This window comes from Siphateles boraxobius, unplaced genomic scaffold (assembly GCF_051911475.1).
Source record: "Siphateles boraxobius isolate OS27281-9 unplaced genomic scaffold, OSU_SipBor_1 45, whole genome shotgun sequence".
NCBI classification, from domain to species: Eukaryota; Metazoa; Chordata; class Actinopteri; order Cypriniformes; family Leuciscidae; genus Siphateles; species Siphateles boraxobius.
This window is the reverse complement of record NW_027509086.1, coordinates 565001-587500: the sequence shown is the minus strand read 5'-3', so window position 1 is coordinate 587500 and position 22500 is coordinate 565001. Positions and strand designations below refer to the sequence as shown.

Sequence of the window (22500 nt, the reverse complement as noted above, 5' to 3'; positions counted from 1 at the left end):
AGCCCCATCCACAGCTGCTTATGGTCCTTCTTCTGCATGTCGTTGATCACCTGACTCTTGTGCTTCAGCGCGTCCGCCTCTTTAATGCTGGACATGAAGTGAGCTTCGATCACAGAGTTGGATGTGCAGTGCAGCAGCTCGTGCTCCGGGAAGTTCTGCAGGAGACAGCGCGTCACCACTGGCACATCAACAACACCTTATCATGCAGGAGGACTGCTTACACACACACCTTAAAGTGCACTGACACACTCCAGGGCAGAGCCGTGTTGGACGCGTGCAGGTCGAACAGCACACCGATGGGGTAGTGCCTGAACACACACACACACACACACACACACACAACAGCAGTTACACACACATCAGATACACAACAGCAGTTACACACACATCAGATACACAACAGCAGTTACACACACATCAGATACACAACAGCAGTTACACACACATCAGATACACAACAGCAGTTACACACACATCAGATACACAACAGCAGTTACACACACATCAGATACACAACAACAGTTACACACACATCAGATACACAATCTCACAGTTACACACACATCAGATACACAATCTCACAGTTACACACACACATCAGATACACAATCTCACAGTTACACACACATCAGATACACAACAGCAGTTACACACACATCAGATACACAACAGCAGTTACACACACATCAGATACACAACAACAGTTACACACACATCAGATACACAACAACAGTTACACACACATCAGATACACAATCTCACAGTTACACACACATCAGATACACAATCTCACAGTTACACACACATCAGATACACAACAGCAGTTACACACACATCAGATACACAACAGCAGTTACACACACATCAGATACACAACAGCAGTTACACACACATCAGATACACAACAGCAGTTACACACACATCAGATACACAACAACAGTTACACACACATCAGATACACAATCTCACAGTTACACACACATCAGATACACAATCTCACAGTTACACACACACATCAGATACACAATCTCACAGTTACACACACATCAGATACACAACAGCAGTTACACACACATCAGATACACAACAGCAGTTACACACACATCAGATACACAACAACAGTTACACACACATCAGATACACAACAGCAGTTACACACACATCAGATACACAATCTCACAGTTACACACACATCAGATACACAATCTCACAGTTACACACACATCAGATACACAATCTCACAGTTACACACACATCAGATACACAATCTCACAGTTACACACACATCAGATACACAATCTCACAGTTACACACACATCAGATACACAATCTCACAGTTACACACACACACATCAGATACACAATCTCACAGTTACACACACATCAGATACACAACAGCAGTTACACACACATCAGATACACAACAGCAGTTACACACACATCAGATACACAACAGCAGTTACACACACATCAGATACACAACAGCAGTTACACACATCAGATACACAACAGCAGTTACACACACATCAGATACACAACAGCAGTTACACACACATCAGATACACAACAACAGTTACACACACATCAGATACACAATCTCACAGTTACATACACATCAGATACACAACAGCAGTTACACACACATCAGATACACAACAACAGTTACACACACATCAGATACACAACAGCAGTTACACACACATCAGATACACAACAGCAGTTACACACACATCAGATACACAACAGCAGTTACACACACATCAGATACACAACAACAGTTACACACACATCAGATACACAACAACAGTTACACACACATCAGATACACAATCACAATATCAGTTAGAGACAAAATCAGATTCTCCTTGAAAAAGAAAGAATTTTAATAAAATCTGGCAACCTTTCATAGTCGAGTCTTCATTTCTACAGCGCTTTAACGATATAGAGTTTCACAGCAGATTTACAGTGATAACAGGAGATTACAGTAGCAGAGATTGTTTAGACTTTACAGCAGATCTAGAATAAAGTTATTGTCCAGATAAATTTATTCACTTCCTGTTGTAAAGATCATTAGTTATTAACTTAGCGGCCGCTAACACATAGATTACTTCAAAGATTTCATAATTACTTTACTGACATTTAGTTAAATGAATCCCTTAATACATGTGAACATTTAAGCTAATAAGAGGAATATAAATGAATGCTTGAGGTATATATTAGCCTAATGTCCACACCCCATATTTTCTTTTCTTTTCTTTTTCCTCCAATACACAGCTTATAGATTACATGTCCTGTATAGTTCAATCTCAAATATTACCAACAAATGTTGTGGTGAAAAACAATCTTGAATCTGCAAACATTTATGTTGGAAAAGTTCTTGAAGAGACACTGAATTATTTTGAACAAGGAAGATTACAATTTATTTATTTTTTTTCATTATGGTTATTATTTCTTACATTGGTGTATATGTAATTGTTAGGTGTTGTGGAAATTATACTGTGGGTCGGTATGTGTGGGTGAATAGATGTTGGTTTATGCATTGTATGATTTTCATACGTCTTAACAAAAAAAAAGTTTTAAAAAAAGAAAAAGAAAATGCCAGAGTTATCATCAGCACACAGAGATCTTGTTTTATTCTGCCATCTTGTGGTCAAAGACAGACGTACACCACTTACTCACACATTAAAGACAGAACTGTTGAACATTTCATAACACTACTTTTCTTCAACAGATATGAAGCTGCCGGGATTTAAGAATATACTTTTTTTATATATATATATATATATATAAACAAATCTTTTGATTGATGCGAGCCGTCATGCAGCGGCTGAGAGAGACATGCTCCTGTAAACCGCAGAAACCAGTCAGTCCACTTATATCACACACACACACACACACACACACACACACACACACACACACACACACACACACACACACACACACACACACACACACACACACACACACACACACACACACACACACACACACACGTCTTTAGAAAGTGGCTCATCTGGTTAAACAAACCTTTAATAGAAGTGCATGAACACATAATTTATATTGAACTACTGCTATTTATTAACCCTTTAAAGTCTACTGTATGATATTTTATGCATGGATTTTTACATTTCTAAACATGATCAAACACTCGATCTCCAGTCCTTCTGTCACTGACTGACAGTTTACACCGTTTATCAAGTAAAAGTCCTGTAACTGTACAAACGTCCTCCTTCTTGCTCTTTACTGATTTTTATAAAGTAAACGCAAGAATAACTTTGTTATTGGAAGTCATATTTTCAAGATGAACACTTACTGGACTGAAGAAACTGAGGTTTACTTCATTGTACAGATATAATTTTATAAAATTAATGACTATCATATATAATACAGGCTTTTAAGGAAGGTTTATTTGATCATCTCTCAATCATCCTTGTATTGTATTGTATTGCATTGTGTATACATTGTGTATTGTGGTGAAAATCCAGCTTTTAATATTGTTTATGTGTCTATGTGGTGTTTTTAATATGCTTTAAGACAAACCATGTGTAAGTTCATAAGTCGACAGCATTGCTGAGTATTTTCTGCTTAAAACTGCAGTGAACCAAAGACAGTCTCAAAAACACGCTTTGAAATCGCTGGTGTTTCTGACGTCACAAACTACCTTGTAACCAATCAGATCAACGTGTGATCGTCAACCAGTGGATCTCTGAGTGAGTGAGTGAGTGGAGGCGGGGCTCATTTGCATATTCATAGAGCCACGCATACTAAACGAGGCGAGGGTGTCGAATTACATTCAGGATATTTTAAGGCATGAAGACATACGTCATTTTGGTGATCAAAGATGAGTTTTAAGGGATAAAATAAGGGGGACTTTAAAATTTACTATAATTTACTCATCTTACTAAGACATTATTGGTGGATATTGATATTTATAAGCATTTAATGTCAGTATCTGCGATACTGTTATAAAGATAAGCAATGGTAATTTACCAATGATCGCGCGCGTACACTCGACAATCGACTACTGTAGACTTCGACCGAAAACAGGAAGTAAATACAGGTATGTGAGCTGGCTGAACTAACATCACTTTTATTCATATCTTTCACATCTACTGCAGTCAGATTCACCGTGTTCACTCTGAATAAAATCACTCACATCGGCTGTGCACTTGTAATGACACATCAAGGATGTTAAGAGGCTAAAAGCAGGTTTAAAACTTGCCCATTTAAGTCAACAGGGTGCAAATTTTAAAAAGAGGATAACACGGTGTAGGCGACACCGATTTTTGTCATTCTCTGTATTGACAACACTCAAAATTTACAAAAAAATGAGCTCAATGTCAAAATTGACAGAGTTCTCCTTTAATAAAAAACAAAAACACATTATTATTAGGGCTCGGAAAATATTAATCGCGATTAATTGTATTTATATATATATACCAAATAATTATAAACAGTGCACACACATATATTATGTAAACACAAACTTTTATTTTGGATGCGATTAATATTTTCCCAGCCCTAATTATTATTACTATTATATAATGCCCCTTCCAGCCTGAGGAATTTCAATTGATAAGAAAATACTTTATGTTCAAAAGTAAAGTAACTTTCAACTGTGGTATTGAACATGGTTTTGAATATCCAGATGTTATTAAGGTATTGTTTGCAAGTATCATGACAACAGCAGAGGAAACATGTATCCTGAGCAGAGGAGCTTCGGATAAAAGCATCCGCAAACTTCATGAATGTGAAAATTAAATGTTTGTCAACGCACCATTTGAGTGGCGTTCCCTCGTACTCGAACCACATCTCCTCCACGTCCTCTGCCTTCATGACTTTGAGGAAATGCTTCTTGACTTTATCCGTGACCAGCGTGAGGTAACTGACCCGTGGGAGCAGCAGCTGATTGGACACAACACAGGTCATGTGACATCATCCACAGCAGAGACATGCCCCGTCCAAATACACACACTTGCATTCGTCTACTTGCATTAAAGGTGCTGTATGTAACTTTTTTACTCTACTAAAGCATAAAAATACCATGGCATGTTTCCCACATATCTGGAAACATATTAAGTTCACATACTCGTTCCTCTGAAAAACCCTTCTAAAGCCAATTATTATACTTATTATTATTGTTCTGTTTTGGTCTGTGTGACTCCGCCCACTGCCAGTTCAGCCAATAGTATTTCGACACCCGGGTTGCCAGTTGATGTGAAACACAGCGTATCGCAGCCATGGAAACTGGGTCAGAGGTCGCAGATTCCACACAGCCTAAAAAGCCTCGATATCAATCTAAAGATCTCTATGAACGAGAGTGGATTGTAAATCAACTCATTAACCTACAGTGTGTAAGTCTCCTCAGCTTTCGTTTATCAAATGTGCTCGTTCCTGTTGCGCGTCCTCAATCTGGCAACGCGTGTGAGCGTGAGTCTGTGGAGGCGGGGACACAGCGATACTGCAGTACCTGTCTCGACCACTAGCTGTCACTCTTACACACTGCACCTTTAAGTATTTCCTCAAGTGTTCAAGTAGGCGTAAAGACTGCAAGTGTGTGTAGAACTTTTGATTACTCGATAAGACACACACTTATAGTCTTGCAAGCGTTTAAAGAGCTTTTATTTACTATATTTTCAATAGTTAAATGAAACTTCTACATGTCTGTTCAGTCGTCGCTACGTAACTAACAGAAGACATAAATAAAAAATTGTGGTGCTTCTAATTAAGTGATAAAAACAGTTGCAAATGTTGTACAAAATAAGCCTACACACATAATCATCTTTGCACCAATAAAATGTGCAACACTTTATGTTTTTACTACCAAATGATATGCATCCAATTAATTTAAATTACAGTGGAATGTTTTCCTCGACATCTCGCGATTTCGGGGCACGTGAGTTCCCGAACACAATGCATGATGGGACACGCTAATATGGCAAGCAGTTTTAACTTTTATTCATTTCCAGGATATGAATTGATTATATCAACAATTACATTTTTGATATCAACAATTGATTTCTTGATATCTGTAATTGTATTTTCACTAGTGAAATGTCACCATAGGCTGCCATTCAAAATCAATTGTTGATATCAAGAATTGATTTCTTACTAGTAGAAATATAATTTTTTGTTACTAGTTGTTACTAGTAAAAATGTGAATTCCTGATAGTAATAATTCAATTGTCACTAGTTGAAATGTATATTCTTGATATCAACAATTTAATTGCTACTAGTAAAAATGTTAATTTTTGATATCTGAAAATGTATTTCTGATATCAATATAATTTCAGATATCTAAAATGGCTTTCTTACTAGTAACAATCACATTCATGATATCAGAAATTAGCATTGTCACTAGTGAAAATGAAAGACTACAATGACTAGTAAGAATCGTATTTCTGATTTGTGAAATTGGGATTTCAACTTGTAAGAAATCAATTCTTGATATCAACAACTGATTTTGAATGGCAGCCTATGGTTACATTTCACTAGTGAAAATACAATTACAGATATCAAGAATTATAGTTTTTACTAGTGAAAATTTAATTCTGGATATCAAGAATTAGCATTGTTACTAGTAGGAATCTAATTCCTGATATCAATAACATTTATTTTAACTAGTGAAAATTGAATTGTTGATATCAAGAATTAAAATCCTGAAAATGAATAAAAGTTAAAACGGCTTGCCGTAACGTTTAGCCTCGAATACCGAGTTAGTGCAGGTTGAGTGTGCATTAAGAGAACTGCACTTGCATTCTTAAGACACAGGACAGTCTTGCATAGAGATCGACCGATTCATCGGCACCGATAGTTGATTGGTGGAACTATCGTTATCGGTAAAAATCCACACCGATAGTTTTTCCGGGTTGCGTCCGTTGCTGGAGCGGCTGAGAAGTGTGCGGATCATTACACAGTACGAGAGCGCTGAGAAGAGACTGCCGGCATTATACAGAGCGAGAGCGCCCTCTAGAGGACAAATAACAAACTATCACTGGCTGAGGAGTTTACGTTAGCACGTGAGTCTGCGCGCAGCACGGAGAGCGCTGACACTTCAGACGCGCATTTAAAACACCGACAGCGAAACGGTATGAAATCATTATAAAGTAATTAATTTGTTGACTAGATGCTGCATCAGCAGAGAAAGAACGGAAGTATGTTTGCCGTCGAGGCTGAGAGGAATAACATTAGTAGCGGTTTAAACAATGTGACAAAAACACAGGCAGACCTGACACAAATGTTTTATGTTGCAATTGTTACCATCTATTTGCATTATTTTATATTCAGCTGGTCACTTTTATGCATTCATTAGCCGACGAAGTTGCATATTTAAAACTAGTGACGTGATTGATTTCTCATCATTGATATGTTCATGTAAGTTAGCCGACAGAAACATAAACAAATCAGAAACGCGTTCGATTTAAGTTCTTTTTTTTATCACTACAATACATCTTGTTATTTTGATTAGATAATCATCAAGTGTTCCAAATAGAAGCAAATAAAGTGAGAGACCACATAGGCTATATATTACGTTTACGTAATATAGGTCTTTATTAAATTTTATTGGCCATCTTTAAGCGTGACTCTCTGGATTTATATGAAATGGTAACACTTTACAATAAGATTACATTTTTAGCATTAACTAAGGTTAATAAAAGTTGTAGAAGTAATATTCATTGTTAGTTTGTTAATTTCAACATTTACTAATGCATTTGAAATGGAGTTTTAATTCTTATTTTATCTGTTATTACCTTAGTCGATGTACTATGAACTAACATGAATGATAAAGGTATTGCTCATATTAATACATGCAGTAAAAACGTATAATGCATATAGTTCATGAAAGCTAGCTAATACATCCTGGTTAACAAATGCGACTTGCAAGGTGTTACCTATGAAATTTACGCATGTTTCTAGGTTATAGCTAACGAAACTTGTAATATTTTAATGTTTCAATTATTTTCTGTATAGAGTTCGTTCTGTAGAACTTCTTATTTTAATAAATTCATATATATTTATTTAATTTAGCACATTTCAGTTCAGCACTGTTTTACTTGTGAGTGTTACGTTTGTTTTTAATCCAGTGTCCATTTTAAAAAATATCGGTTGAATTATCGGTTATCGGCATTTACGATCAAACCTAAATATCGGTATCGGTAAAATCCACTATGGGTCGACCTCTAGTCTGGCACAGTCACTTTCTGTCTTGTGCACGCGGCGCTCTCACGTGGCCAAGACCACAAGTGTGTGTATTCAGACGAGGCAAAACAAAAGAGTGTTGGTCATCTTCACTTACGTAGTAGGGCTCAGCCTCTCTCTCTGTGGTTTCTTCAGGAGAGAGAGTGAAACAGGCCGGGATCCTCCCGAACCAAACGTCCCGGAGCACATCCTTGTCATCCGCCATGATCCTCGTTCTCCAGACGCCACATACACGCTCTCCAGTGTCTGAGCTGCGCAAACACATGCAGTACATGACCACTCCATCAGCATATCCAGACCTGACAGCGTCTTCAGTGATCGCAAGCTGAAGCGTTCACACACTTTCTGCTATCGGTCGTAATATGCAGACAACTAAATAAAAGACATTTTAGGGCTGCCAAAGTTATGTTTTAATATGTTTTATGTTTAAATATGTTTTATGTATCAAAAATATGTTGTTTGCACTGTATTTTATTTTATGTTTTAATTACTCTGATTTCATTTGATTATTTCTGTGTTTTATCTTTTATTCTAAACTGTTTTAATTATTCTGATTTATTTTGATTATTTTAATTTCTTCTATGTAAAGCACTTTGAATTACCATTGTGTATGAAATGTGCTATATAAATAAACTTGCCTTGCCTTAACATTTGATATTATTTAATTTATTATTCATTTCTTTAAATTCATTCTGCTTTGTAAATAGTGATGACATAAATTATTTTATTTATGTCAGCCCATGTTTTTAACAGCAAGAAAAAAGAAGAAACTAATAAACTAATACTACTTAAATAGTTAATTTTTTTTTTGTTTTGACCATATTTTACTTAAACTGATAATAATAAGAATTGCTTAATTTTGTAAACAGCATTTCGCCAATTAAGTAAAATCTTTCTAGATAATTATCTCTGATTGACAGCAATATATCAAACGTCAGGTTTCTGTCAAGGAAATCTGTGTTGAGCCAATAAAACACGCGTGTGTGTGTGTGTGTGTGTGTGTGTGTGTGTGTGTGTGTGTGTGTGTGTGTGTGTGTGTGTGTGTGTGTGTGTGTGTGTGTGTGTCTTTTTTTACATCTCATCAATGGCTGAAGAAATCTAAAGATATTTCCTCTTTCATAAGAGGAAATCTAAACATCAGCTCTTATGAGTATAAGATTAGCTGTGCTGACATTGGCCACTGTTAACATTTAACACTTTATGACAAACGGAAGAATAACGAAAAACTTTAAACCGACCAACTGTAAACCTATAAACTGTATTTGTGATGTGTATCGCCAGTTCTGAAGCTGACAGTGTGGTTGTATCGTGTGTAAATAACGCTGGTACTGACAGGGCAACACAGCACACGGATACACACCTTTACAGCTGATAACGAGAACAAAACTGCCTCGATTTCAAGAACAACTGCGAAAAAACATACATAACAGCACGAAAACAGAATAATAAAATACCTTTATTAGATGTCGACCGGAAGCGGTAGAGTCGAACTCATCTTCGACAGACATCCGGCGCGGACCTTCAAAATAAAAGTCCCCAAGCGGTGATTTATATTCAAAATAAACATCACCGCACGTTTATGATTTTCACAATAAAAGTGCTTGAGCTGTTTTAACTGAAAGCAACTTGCACCGATTTATCTTAGAATAGGCTATGTCAGTGCCATTGTTTTGTAAATCTTATCATTTTAATTGAACAAAGGCCTAATCGTTGGCAGACCTGAGTAAAACGGACACACAGACACCTGTTGATTTGTATCTTTCTTCAGCAGGTGAAGCTGGAAAAATAGGTTCGTTAAGAACTATTTAAAAATGACATATTTAAAAACATTATGGAGAAATATGAATTGAGGATTGGTTTATGAAGATTCTTATGTACATTCACTGCACATCTGTGGCACAAAAACACTATTAGGACTTCAGCTGCTCAGCACCGAAACAATACAGTTTCAATATCTGAATTTATAGCTTATTTTTTCCAGCATACCTTAAAAATGGAGGTTATGTGATGTTATAAATTATATTAGTATGATAATAAAGAGATCGTTCAGTCAGGTAGATGGCGCTAAATGAATGTAACGGAAGACCGGTCGCGCAAGCGCAGTATTGTCTATCGTCACTGCGCATGCGCTCTGTGCACATGGAGGCAGTTGAATATGTTGTTGCTGATATCTGCGGAAACATCTGTCGTTTCGTTTTCTTCTGTTTAATAACAAGTTAGATATATGTTATTTTGCACTTATTGTCCAGAGTGTGATATAGGCCGACGGTGTGTTGATCTGTGGCTCGTCTATATATCTGCTGTTAGTGTGTGAGTGTTGATCATCGGCTCTGCTGTGGATAGAGTTGAGCAGATCTGTGTGTGTGTGTGTGTGTGTGTGTGTGTGTGTGTGTAATGGAGGCTCCTCCGGTCTCTGTGATGCCCGTCACTGGTGGGGCCATCAACATGATGGAGTATCTGCTGCAAGGTGAAGCTATTCATCAGTATACACATACACATATAATGCACTTTTAGCTTGATTATCTTCATATTACTTTACAACTTTAACTTAAACTTTTTGGTAACACTTTACAATAAGGCCATTGGTTAATGCTTTAACTAACAATAAGCAATATGTTAATGCTAGTTATAGTGATGATGTTAATGTTAGTTAGCAGTGCATTAAAAATTGTTAACATTTAATCTTTAAAAAAGTGTTGTTCATTGTTCATTCATATTAACTAATGAATCCTTATTGTTGAGTGTTAATAAAACATGTAACTGTAACGAAAACTGTGACAATGACATGTTCAAATGTAAGATTTAATTTGTTAACATTAGGAAATATGAATTAAAGATGAAGAATAGTTTTAAAGCATTTATTAGGCTAATCTTAGTCAATACATTAGGAATAAATTATTAAAACCAGAAGTTGTATCAGTTAATATTATTAAATGGTTCTGAGCAAATGAACAATTGTATGCTTATTAAAAAAGATTAATTAACTCTGACAAATGTATTGCTCATTGTTAGTTAATGCAGCAACTAACTTTAAAGGTTCAGTGAGCGATTTCTGAGAAACACCGTTGATATTTGAAAATAAAAAACTAAATTTTTTACCAAACTGTGAAAGACACCAGGGGGTTCAGCATTTCAATGCTCATCTACACACGCATGACCAATAACCCTGATCCAGTGTTTGTTCTCCTGCACAGGCAGTGTTTTGGATCAGTCCCTGGAGAGCCTCTTGCATCGGCTCCGGGGTCTGTGCGATAACATGGAGCCGGAGAGCTTCGCGGATCATGAGCTGGTGTATCTCCTGAAGGGCCAGCAGGGAAACCCGTTCCTCCTGCGGGCCCGGCGCTCGCTCCTGCACCCCCCCGCCCCGTGGCACCTGCGCTACCTGGGCCAGCCCGAGGTGGGGGACAAGAGCCGGCTGGCGCTGGTGAGGAACTGTGTGGACGTGTCCGCCTCGCACGGCCTGCCCGACGTGCTCAACGAGATGGGCTTCCGCATGGACCACGAGTTCGTGGCCAAGGGCCAGGTGTTCCGCAGGGGGGCCATGAAGGTGGTGGTGAGCAAGCTGTCCCGGGTCCTGGTCCCGGGGAACACGGAGAACACAGAGCCGCTGTCTCTGTCCTATCTGGTGGAGCTGAGCGTTCTGGCTCCCGCGGGGCAGGACACCGTGTCTGAGGACATGAGGAGCTTCGCGGAGCAGCTGAAGCCTCTGGTGCACCTGGAGAAGATCGACCCCAAACGCCTCATGTAGAGCCTCAGAACACACACACACACACACACACACACACACACACACACACACACACACACACACACACACACACCTGGAGAAGATTGACCCCAAACGCCTCATGTAGAGCCTCAGAACACACACACACACACACACACACACACACACACACACACACACACACACACACACACACACACACACACACCTGGAGAAGATTGACCCCAAACGCCTCATGTAGAGCCTCAGAACACACACACACACACACACACACACACACACACACACACACACACACACACACACACCTGGAGAAGATTGACCCCAAACGCCTCATGTAGAGCCTCAGAACACACACACACACACACACACACACCTGGAGAAGATCGACCCCAAACGCCTCATGTAGAGCCTCAGAACACACACACACACACACACACACACACCTGGAGAAGATCGAACCCAAACGCCTCATGTAGAGCCTCAGAACACACACACACACACACACACACACACACACACACACCTGGAGAAGATCGACCCTAAACGCCTCATGTAGAGCCTCAGAACACACACACACACACACACACCTGGAGAAGATCGAACCCAAACGCCTCATGTAGAGCTTCAGAACACACACACACAAACACACACACACACACACCTGGAGAAGATCGAACCCAAACGCCTCATGTAGAGCCTCAGAACACACACACACACACACACACACACACACACCTGGAGAAGATCGACCCTAAACGCCTCCTCACACACACACACACACCTGGGGAAGATCGACCCTAAACGCCTCCTCACACACACACACACACACCTGGAGAAGATTGACCCCAAACGCCTCATGTAGAGCCTCAGAACACACACACACACACACACACACACACACACACACACACACACACACACACACACACACACACACACCTGGAGAAGATCGACCCTAAACGCCTCCTCACACACACACACACACCTGGAGAAGATTGACCCCAAACGCCTCATGTAGAGCCTCAGAACACACACACACACACCTGGAGAAGATCGACCCCAAACGCCTCATGTAGAGCCTCAGAACACACACACACACACACACACACACACACACACACACACACACACACCTGGAGAAGATCGACCCCAAACGCCTCATGTAGAGCCTCAGAACACACACACACACACACACACCTGGAGAAGATCGACCCCAAACGCCTCATGTAGAGCTTCAGAACACACAAACACACACACACACACACACACACTCAAACCTGGAGAAGATCGACCCCAAACGCCTCATGTAGAGCCTTAGAACACACACACACTCACACACACACACACTCACACTCACACTCACTCACACTCACACTCACACACACACACACACACCTGGAGAAGATCGACCCCAGACGCCTCATGTAGAGCCTCAGAACACACACACACTCTCACACACACACACTCACACTCACACACACACACACACACACACCTGGAGAAGATCGACCCCAAACGTCGCATGTAAACGCCTCATCCGATACACACACACACACACACAACTGGAGAAAATCGACCCTAAACGCCTCATCACACACACACACACACCTGGAGGAGATCGACCCTAAACGCCTCCTCACACACACACACACACCTGGAGGAGATCGACCCTAAACGCCTCATCACACACACACACACACCTGGAGGAGATCGACCCTAAACGCCTCCTCACACACATACACACACCTGGGGAAGATCGACCCTAAACGCCTCCTCACACACACACACCTGGGGAAGATCGACCCTAAACGCCTCCTCACACACACACACACACCTGGGGAAGATCGATCCTAAACGGCTCCTCACACACACACACACACCCCTGGAGAAGATCGACCCTAAACGCCTCCTCACACACACACACACACCTGGAGAAGATTGACCCCAAACGCCTCCTCACACACACACACACACCTGGGGAAGATCGATCCTAAACGGCTCCTCACACACACACACCTGGGGAAGATCGACCCTAAACGCCTCCTCACACACACACACACACCTGGGGAAGATCGATCCTAAACGGCTCCTCACACACACACACACACCCCTGGAGAAGATCGACCCTAAACGCCTCCTCACACACATACACACACCTGGAGAAGATCGACCCTAAACGCCTCCTCACACACACACACACACCTGGGGAAGATCGATCCTAAACGGCTCCTCACACACACACACCTGGGGAAGATCGACCCTAAACGCCTCCTCACACACACACACCTGGGGAAGATCGACCCTAAACGCCTCCTCACACACACACACCTGGGGAAGATCGACCCTAAACGCCTCCTCACACACACACACCTGGGGAAGATCGACCCTAAACGCCTCCTCACACACACACACACACCTGGGGAAGATCGATCCTAAACGGCTCCTCACACACACACACCTGGGGAAGATCGACCCTAAACGCCTCCTCACACACACACACACACACCTGGGGAAGATCGACCCTAAACGCCTCCTCACACACACACACACACACCTGGGGAAGATCGACCCTAAACGCCTCCTCACACACACACACACACACCTGGGGAAGATGACGCTGCTGACCGTGGCCTGCGACTGCACTCCTCTGGACTTCTTCAGGCCTGAATTGTCATCTGAAACATTTCTCCCATAATGAGCTGGATGATAAAAAACGGACAAATCAACCTTTCATTGGATTGTGTTTCATTTGTCAGACGACTTTTCTTCGTTTTGTAGATTACTAATTCTAAACTACAGCGTTACCAATTTTTCTTTAAAAAAAAGTTTGTAAATTGATTCTTGTATAAAATGTCACTGACGTAAACATAATGCTGTTATCTGTTTTTAGTGTATAATGTGACTGTTTGAGTGTAAAAAAGATCCTGTTATTCTCAGTAACACTACAATAAGGTTCATTTATTAAGTAAGGGATAATGTACATCCAGCCGATTGTTATCTCAGAATAATCCCGACAGGGTGATCAGGATCAGGTCTTCCATCAGCCTGAAGGGGGTTTATTCTGAGATCACACACACACACACACACGCGCGCCTGAAGGGGGTTTATTCTGAGATCACACACACACACACACACACACACGCGCGCCTGAAGGGGTTTATTCTGAGATAACAACACACACACACACATAGGGCTGAAACGATTCCTCGAGTTACTCGATTACAAAAATTCCTCGAGGCAAAAACTCTGCCTCGAAGCCTCGTTAAATTCCTGTGACGCGCACTATACGCGCACTATACGCGCGCCCGGAGGGATTTGATTGTTTCAAACGGACCGTTTATTCACACGGACCTGTTGAGGAAGCATATATTTTGAATTTAGTTGGCGCGATGGCGGAGAATAATTATGTAAATAAACGGCAGAAATTGTCTAAAGTGTGGGATCATTACACACTTAATTCACTTAATACACTTAACTCGCTGAAACAAGGTAACGTAGTCTAAGCCTATTGATGTTCGCTGATTTTAATCCCATACTGTATTTTTAGCGATGTCGTGATGCGGTTTGACTAGATATGATTTTTAGCTTTGATGACATTTTTAAGTAGTAAACGTAACTATCACGTTCAATTGCAAGAGAGTATAGACTAAAAAAAGAACCCCTTCACACACACACACACACACACCAGTCAGACCAATTGCAGCAATACATCACATATGCTTAAACTTTTATGTAGCCACGCAACAATAATTTCAGCATGTACTGTACACACCGGGACGTGATGGAGGAACACATATTGCATTGCAGTCTTTGCGAGACCTTGTTTGTATTTCCCTTCTGCCAAATACAGACAACAACAAAAAATGAAAGTCCCCAGCCTGCTGGTTTTTAATAAAGATTCGGAGTACTCATTTTTCAGTTAAAACGCACGGAACAAAAAGTGCGTCAGCTTTTACTTCGTGTTCAACAACGTCACGTTACAGCTCTTCTTCAGTGTTAAACTACCAGAATACACAAATATGCTTAGATGCTTAGAGTGGTTATATTATAACATCTTAAAGGAAAATTCACATATGAGATAGCTTTATAACTTGCATACTATATAACTTATAGTATATAACTTATAACAGCTTGAACTGAAATAGACACAAGTTTAATATAACTATTCTGTTAATAAAACACACACAAAACAATATCCGATTACTCGATTAATCGATCGATTAAGTGCTAGATTAATCGATTACAAAAAGAATCGATAGCTGCAGCCCTACACACACATGCCTGAAGGGGTTTATTCTGAAATAACAACACGCACTCACACACGCCTAAAGGGTTTTTTTCTGAGATCACACACACACCTGAAGGGTTTATTCTGAGATCACACACACACACTCACCTGAAGGGGTTTATTCTGAGATAACACACACACACCTGAAGGGGTTTATTCTGAGATAACACACACACACCTGAAGGGGTTTATTCTGAAATAACACACACACGCCTGAAGGGGTTTATTCTGAAATAACACACACACACCTGAAGGGGTTTATTCTGAGATAACACACACACACCTGAAGGGGTTTATTCTGAAATAACACACACACACACCTGAAGGGGTTTATTCTGAGATAACACACACACACCTGAAGGGGTTTATTCTGAGATAACACACACACACCTGAAGGGGTTTATTCTGAAATAACACACACACGCCTGAAGGGGTTTATTCTGAAATAACACACACACGCACACCTGAAGGGGTTTATTCTGAGATAACACACACACACCTGAAGGGGTTTATTCTGAAATAACACACACACACCTGAAGGGGTTTATTCTGAGATAACACACACACACCTGAAGGGGTTTATTCTGAGATAACACACACACACCTGAAGGGGTTTATTCTGAAATAACACACACACACCTGAAGGGGTTTATTCTGAGATAACACACACACACCTGAAGGGGTTTATTCTGAGATAACACACACACACCTGAAGGGGTTTATTCTGAGATAACACACACACACCTGAAGGGGTTTATTCTGAAATAACACACACACACCTGAAGGGGTTTATTCTGAGATAACACACACACACCTGAAGGGGTTTATTCTGAAATAACACACACACGCCTGAAGGGGTTTATTCTGAAATAACACACACACACACCTGAAGGGGTTTATTCTGAGATAACACACACACACCTGAAGGGGTTTATTCTGAGATAACACACACACACCTGAAGGGGTTTATTCTGAAATAACACACACATGCCTGAAGGGGTTTATTCTGAAATAACAACACGCACTCACACATGCCTGAAGGGGTTTATTCTGAGATCACACACACACCTGAAGGGTTTATTCTGAGATCACACACACACACTCACCTGAAGGGGTTTATTCTGAGATAACACACACACACACCTGAAGGGGTTTATTCTGAGATAACACACACACACCTGAAGGGGTTTATTCTGAGATAACACACACACACCTGAAGGGGTTTATTCTGAGATAACACACACACACCTGAAGGGGTTTATTCTGAAATAACACACACACGCCTGAAGGGGTTTATTCTGAAATAACACACACACACCTGAAGGGGTTTATTCTGAGATAACACACACACACCTGAAGGGGTTTATTCTGAAATAACACACACACACCTGAAGGGGTTTATTCTGAAATAACACACACACACCTGAAGGGGTTTATTCTGAGATAACACACACACACCTGAAGGGGTTTATTCTGAGATAACACACACACACCTGAAGGGGTTTATTCTGAAATAACACACACACACCTGAAGGGGTTTATTCTGAAATAACACACACACGCCTGAAGGGGTTTATTCTGAGATAACACACACACACCTGAAGGGGTTTATTCTGAGATCACATACACACACACCTGAAGGGGTTTATTCTGAGATAACAACACACACACCTGAAGGGATTTATTCTGAGATAACACACACACACACCTGAAGGGGTTTATTCTGAGATCACATACACACACACCTGAAGGGGTTTATTCTGAGATAACAACACACACACCTGAAGGGGTTTATTCTGAGATAACACACACACACACCTGAAGGGGTTTATTCTGAGATAACACACACACACCTGAAGGGGTTTATTCTGAGATAACACACACACACACACACACACACACACACACCTGAAGGGGTTTATTCTGAGATAACACACACACACACACACACACACTCACCTGAAGGGGTTTATTCTGAGATCACATACACACACACCTGAAGGGGTTTATTCTGAGATAACACCACAGACACCTGAAGGGGTTTATTCTGAGATAACACACACACACGCCTGAAGGGGTTATTCTGAAATAACACACACATGCCCGAAGGGGTTTATTCTGAGATAACACACACACACACCTGAAGGGGTTTATTCTGAAATAACACACACACGCCTGAAGGGGTTTATTCTGAGATGACACACACACACACCTGAAGGGGTTTATTCTGAGATAACACACACACACACCTGAAGGGGTTTATTCTGAGATAACACACACACACACCTGAAGGGGTTTATTCTGAGATAACACACACACACCTGAAGGGGTTTATTCTGAGATTACACACACACACACGCCTAAAGGCGTTTATTCTGAGATAACACACACACACACCTGAAGGGGTTTATTCTGAGATAACACACACGCACACACACACACCTGAAGGGGTTTATTCTGAGATCACACACACACACACACACACACACACGCCTAAAGGCGTTTATTCTGAGATAACACCACACACACCTGAAGGGGTTTATTCTGAGATAACACACACGCACACACACACACCTGAAGGGGTTTATTCTGAGATTACACACACACACACCTGAAAGGGTTTATTCTGAGATAACACACACACATGCCTGAAGGGGTTTATTCTGAGATCACACACACACACACCTGAAGGGGTTTATTCTGAGATCACACACACACACCTGAAGGGGTTTATTCTGAGATTACACACACACACACACCTGAAGGGGTTTATTCTGAGATAACACACACATGCCCGAAGGGGTTTATTCTGAGATAACACACACACACACCTGAAGGGGTTTATTCTGAAATAACACACACACGCCTGAAGGGGTTTATTCTGAGATAACACACACACACACCTGAAGGGGTTTATTCTGAGATAACACACACACACACCTGAAGGGGTTTATTCTGAGATAACACACACACACACCTGAAGGGGTTTATTCTGAGATAACACACACACACCTGAAGGGGTTTATTCTGAGATTACACACACACACACGCCTAAAGGCGTTTATTCTGAGATAACACACACACACACCTGAAGGGGTTTATTCTGAGATAACACACACGCACACACACACACCTGAAGGGGTTTATTCTGAGATCACACACACACACACACACACACGCCTAAAGGCGTTTATTCTGAGATAACACACACACACACCTGAAGGGGTTTATTCTGAGATAACGCACACGCACACACACACACCTGAAGGGGTTTATTCTGAGATTACACACACACACACCTGAAGGGGTTTATTCTGAGATAACACACACACATGCCTGAAGGGGTTTATTCTGAGATCACACACACACACACCTGAAGGGGTTTATTCTGAGATCACACACACACACACCTGAAGGGGTTTATTCTGAGATCACACACACACACACACACACCTGAAGGGGTTTATTCTGAGATAACACACACACACTCACACACAAACACCTGAAGGGGTTTATTCTGAGATAACACACACACACACCTGAAGGGGTTTATTCTGAGATAACACACACACTCACCTGAAGGGGTTTATTCTGAGATAACACACACACACACCTGAAGGGGTTTATTCTGAGATAACACACACACACCTGAAGGGGTTTATTCTGAGATTACACACACACACACCTGAAGGGGTTTATTCTGAAATAACACACACACGCCTGAAGGGGTTTATTTTGAGATAACACACACACACACCTGAAGGGGTTTATTCTGAGATAACACACACACTCACCTGAAGGGGTTTATTCTGAGATCACACACACACACACACCTGAAGGGGTTTATTCTGAGATTACACACACACACACCTGAAGGGGTTTATTCTGAGATAACACACACACACCTGAAGGGGTTTATTCTGAGATTACACACACACACACCTGAAGGGGTTTATTCTGAAATAACACACACACGCCTGAAGGGGTTTATTTTGAGATAACACACACACACACACCTGAAGGGGTTTATTCTGAGATCACACACACACACACACCTGAAGGGGTTTATTCTGAGATTACACACACACACACACACACCTGAAGGGGTTTATTCTGGGATCACACACACACACACACGCACACTTGAAGGGGTTTATTCTGAGATTACACACACACATACACCTGAAGGGGTTGATTCTGAGATTACACACACACACACACACACCTGAAGGGGTTTATTCTGTGATTACACACACACACACCTGAAGGGGTTTATTCAGAGATCACACACACACACACACACACACCTGAAGGGGTTTATTCTGAGATTACACACACACACACACACACACACACACACCTGAAGGGGTTTATTCTGAGATAACACACACACACACACACACACACACCTGAAGGGGTTTATTCTGAGATAACACACACACACACACACACACACACCTGAAGGGGTTTATTCTGAGATAACACACACACACACACCTGAAGGGGTTTATTCTGAGATAACACACACACACCTGAAGGGGTTTATTCTGAAATAACACACACACACCTGAAGGGGTTTATTCTGAAATAACACACACACGCCTGAAGGGGTTTATTCTGAGATAACACACACACACCTGAAGGGGTTTATTCTGAGATCACATACACACACACCTGAAGGGGTTTATTCTGAGATAACAACACACACACCTGAAGGGATTTATTCTGAGATAACACACACACACACCTGAAGGGGTTTATTCTGAGATCACATACACACACACCTGAAGGGGTTTATTCTGAGATAACAACACACACACCTGAAGGGGTTTATTCTGAGATAACACACACACACACTTGAAGGGGTTTATTCTGAGATAACACACACACACCTGAAGGGGTTTATTCTGAGATAACACACACACACACACACACACACCTGAAGGGGTTTATTCTGAGATAACACACACACACACACACACACACACACACACACTCACCTGAAGGGGTTTATTCTGAGATCACATACACACACACCTGAAGGGGTTTATTCTGAGATAACAACACAGACACCTGAAGGGGTTTATTCTGAGATAACACACACACACGCCTGAAGGGGTTATTCTGAAATAACACACACATGCCCGAAGGGGTTTATTCTGAGATAACACACACACACACCTGAAGGGGTTTATTCTGAAATAACACACACACGCCTGAAGGGGTTTATTCTGAGATGACACACACACACACCTGAAGGGGTTTATTCTGAGATAACACACACACACACCTGAAGGGGTTTATTCTGAGATAACACACACACACACCTGAAGGGGTTTATTCTGAGATAACACACACACACCTGAAGGGGTTTATTCTGAGATTACACACACACACACGCCTAAAGGCGTTTATTCTGAGATAACACACACACACACCTGAAGGGGTTTATTCTGAGATAACACACACGCACACACACACACCTGAAGGGGTTTATTCTGAGATCACACACACACACACACACACACACGCCTAAAGGCGTTTATTCTGAGATAACACCACACACACCTGAAGGGGTTTATTCTGAGATAACACACACGCACACACACACACCTGAAGGGGTTTATTCTGAGATTACACACACACACACCTGAAGGGGTTTATTCTGAGATAACACACACACATGCCTGAAGGGGTTTATTCTGAGATCACACACACACACACCTGAAGGGGTTTATTCTGAGATCACACACACACACCTGAAGGGGTTTATTCTGAGATTACACACACACACACACCTGAAGGGGTTTATTCTGAGATAACACACACATGCCCGAAGGGGTTTATTCTGAGATAACACACACACACACCTGAAGGGGTTTATTCTGAAATAACACACACACGCCTGAAGGGGTTTATTCTGAGATAACACACACACACACCTGAAGGGGTTTATTCTGAGATAACACACACACACACCTGAAGGGGTTTATTCTGAGATAACACACACACACACCTGAAGGGGTTTATTCTGAGATAACACACACACACCTGAAGGGGTTTATTCTGAGATTACACACACACACACGCCTAAAGGCGTTTATTCTGAGATAACACACACACACACCTGAAGGGGTTTATTCTGAGATAACACACACGCACACACACACACCTGAAGGGGTTTATTCTGAGATCACACACACACACACACACACACGCCTAAAGGCGTTTATTCTGAGATAACACACACACACACCTGAAGGGGTTTATTCTGAGATAA

General features: G+C 41.2%; 2 protein-coding genes and 3 long non-coding RNA genes across 9 annotated transcripts in view; 2 read left to right on the top strand and 3 right to left on the bottom strand.

Moving 5' to 3' along the window:
- The window catches only part of atg5 (ATG5 autophagy related 5 homolog (S. cerevisiae)), a 41183-nt gene extending 31445 nt beyond the window's left edge, over positions 1-9738 (bottom strand). Inside the window, exons 1-5 of one of the 3 annotated variants that reach the window (XM_077200205.1) lie at positions 9657-9738; positions 8300-8453; positions 4781-4908; positions 230-308; positions 1-155 (exon numbers count right to left, since the gene is read on the bottom strand). The exon at positions 1-155 is cut by the window's left edge and continues 8 nt beyond it. In XM_077200205.1, the coding sequence (XP_077056320.1) occupies positions 1-155; positions 230-308; positions 4781-4908; positions 8300-8407 (470 nt within the window). In that variant the 5' untranslated portion in view covers positions 8408-8453; positions 9657-9738. The other 2 variants (XM_077200206.1, XM_077200207.1) reach the window with 2 other exon arrangements.
- LOC143709109 (uncharacterized) overlaps positions 1-22500 on the bottom strand; it is an 88332-nt gene that overhangs the window by 31445 nt on the left and 34387 nt on the right. The window lies entirely within an intron of this gene.
- The window catches only part of LOC143709108 (uncharacterized), a 168496-nt gene continuing 155142 nt past the window's right edge, over positions 9147-22500 (top strand). Inside the window, exon 1 of the long non-coding RNA XR_013193888.1 lies at positions 9147-9161. This is a non-coding gene — a long non-coding RNA (uncharacterized LOC143709108). The remainder of the gene's footprint in view (positions 9162-22500) is intronic.
- med18 (mediator of RNA polymerase II transcription, subunit 18 homolog (yeast)) lies at positions 10336-13523 on the top strand. 3 transcript variants are annotated; one of them, XM_077200201.1, is made up of 3 exons: positions 10336-10669; positions 11397-11917; positions 13428-13523. In XM_077200201.1, the coding sequence occupies exons 1-3, from the start codon at positions 10597-10599 to the stop codon at positions 13458-13460; spliced, it is 627 nt and encodes a 208-aa protein (XP_077056316.1). In that variant the 5' UTR covers positions 10336-10596; the 3' UTR covers positions 13461-13523. The 3 variants fall into 3 exon arrangements, with proteins under 3 accessions (XP_077056316.1, XP_077056318.1, XP_077056317.1); XM_077200203.1 differs by lacking the exon at positions 13428-13523 and adding an exon at positions 12002-12079 and having other exon boundaries at positions 11397-11953; XM_077200202.1 differs by lacking the exon at positions 13428-13523 and having other exon boundaries at positions 11397-11995.
- Positions 12749-14643, bottom strand: LOC143709105 (uncharacterized). Its single transcript, XR_013193887.1, has 3 exons — positions 14531-14643; positions 13487-13632; positions 12749-13101 (listed from the first exon to the last, which is right to left on the bottom strand). It is a non-coding gene; the product is annotated as an uncharacterized LOC143709105 (long non-coding RNA).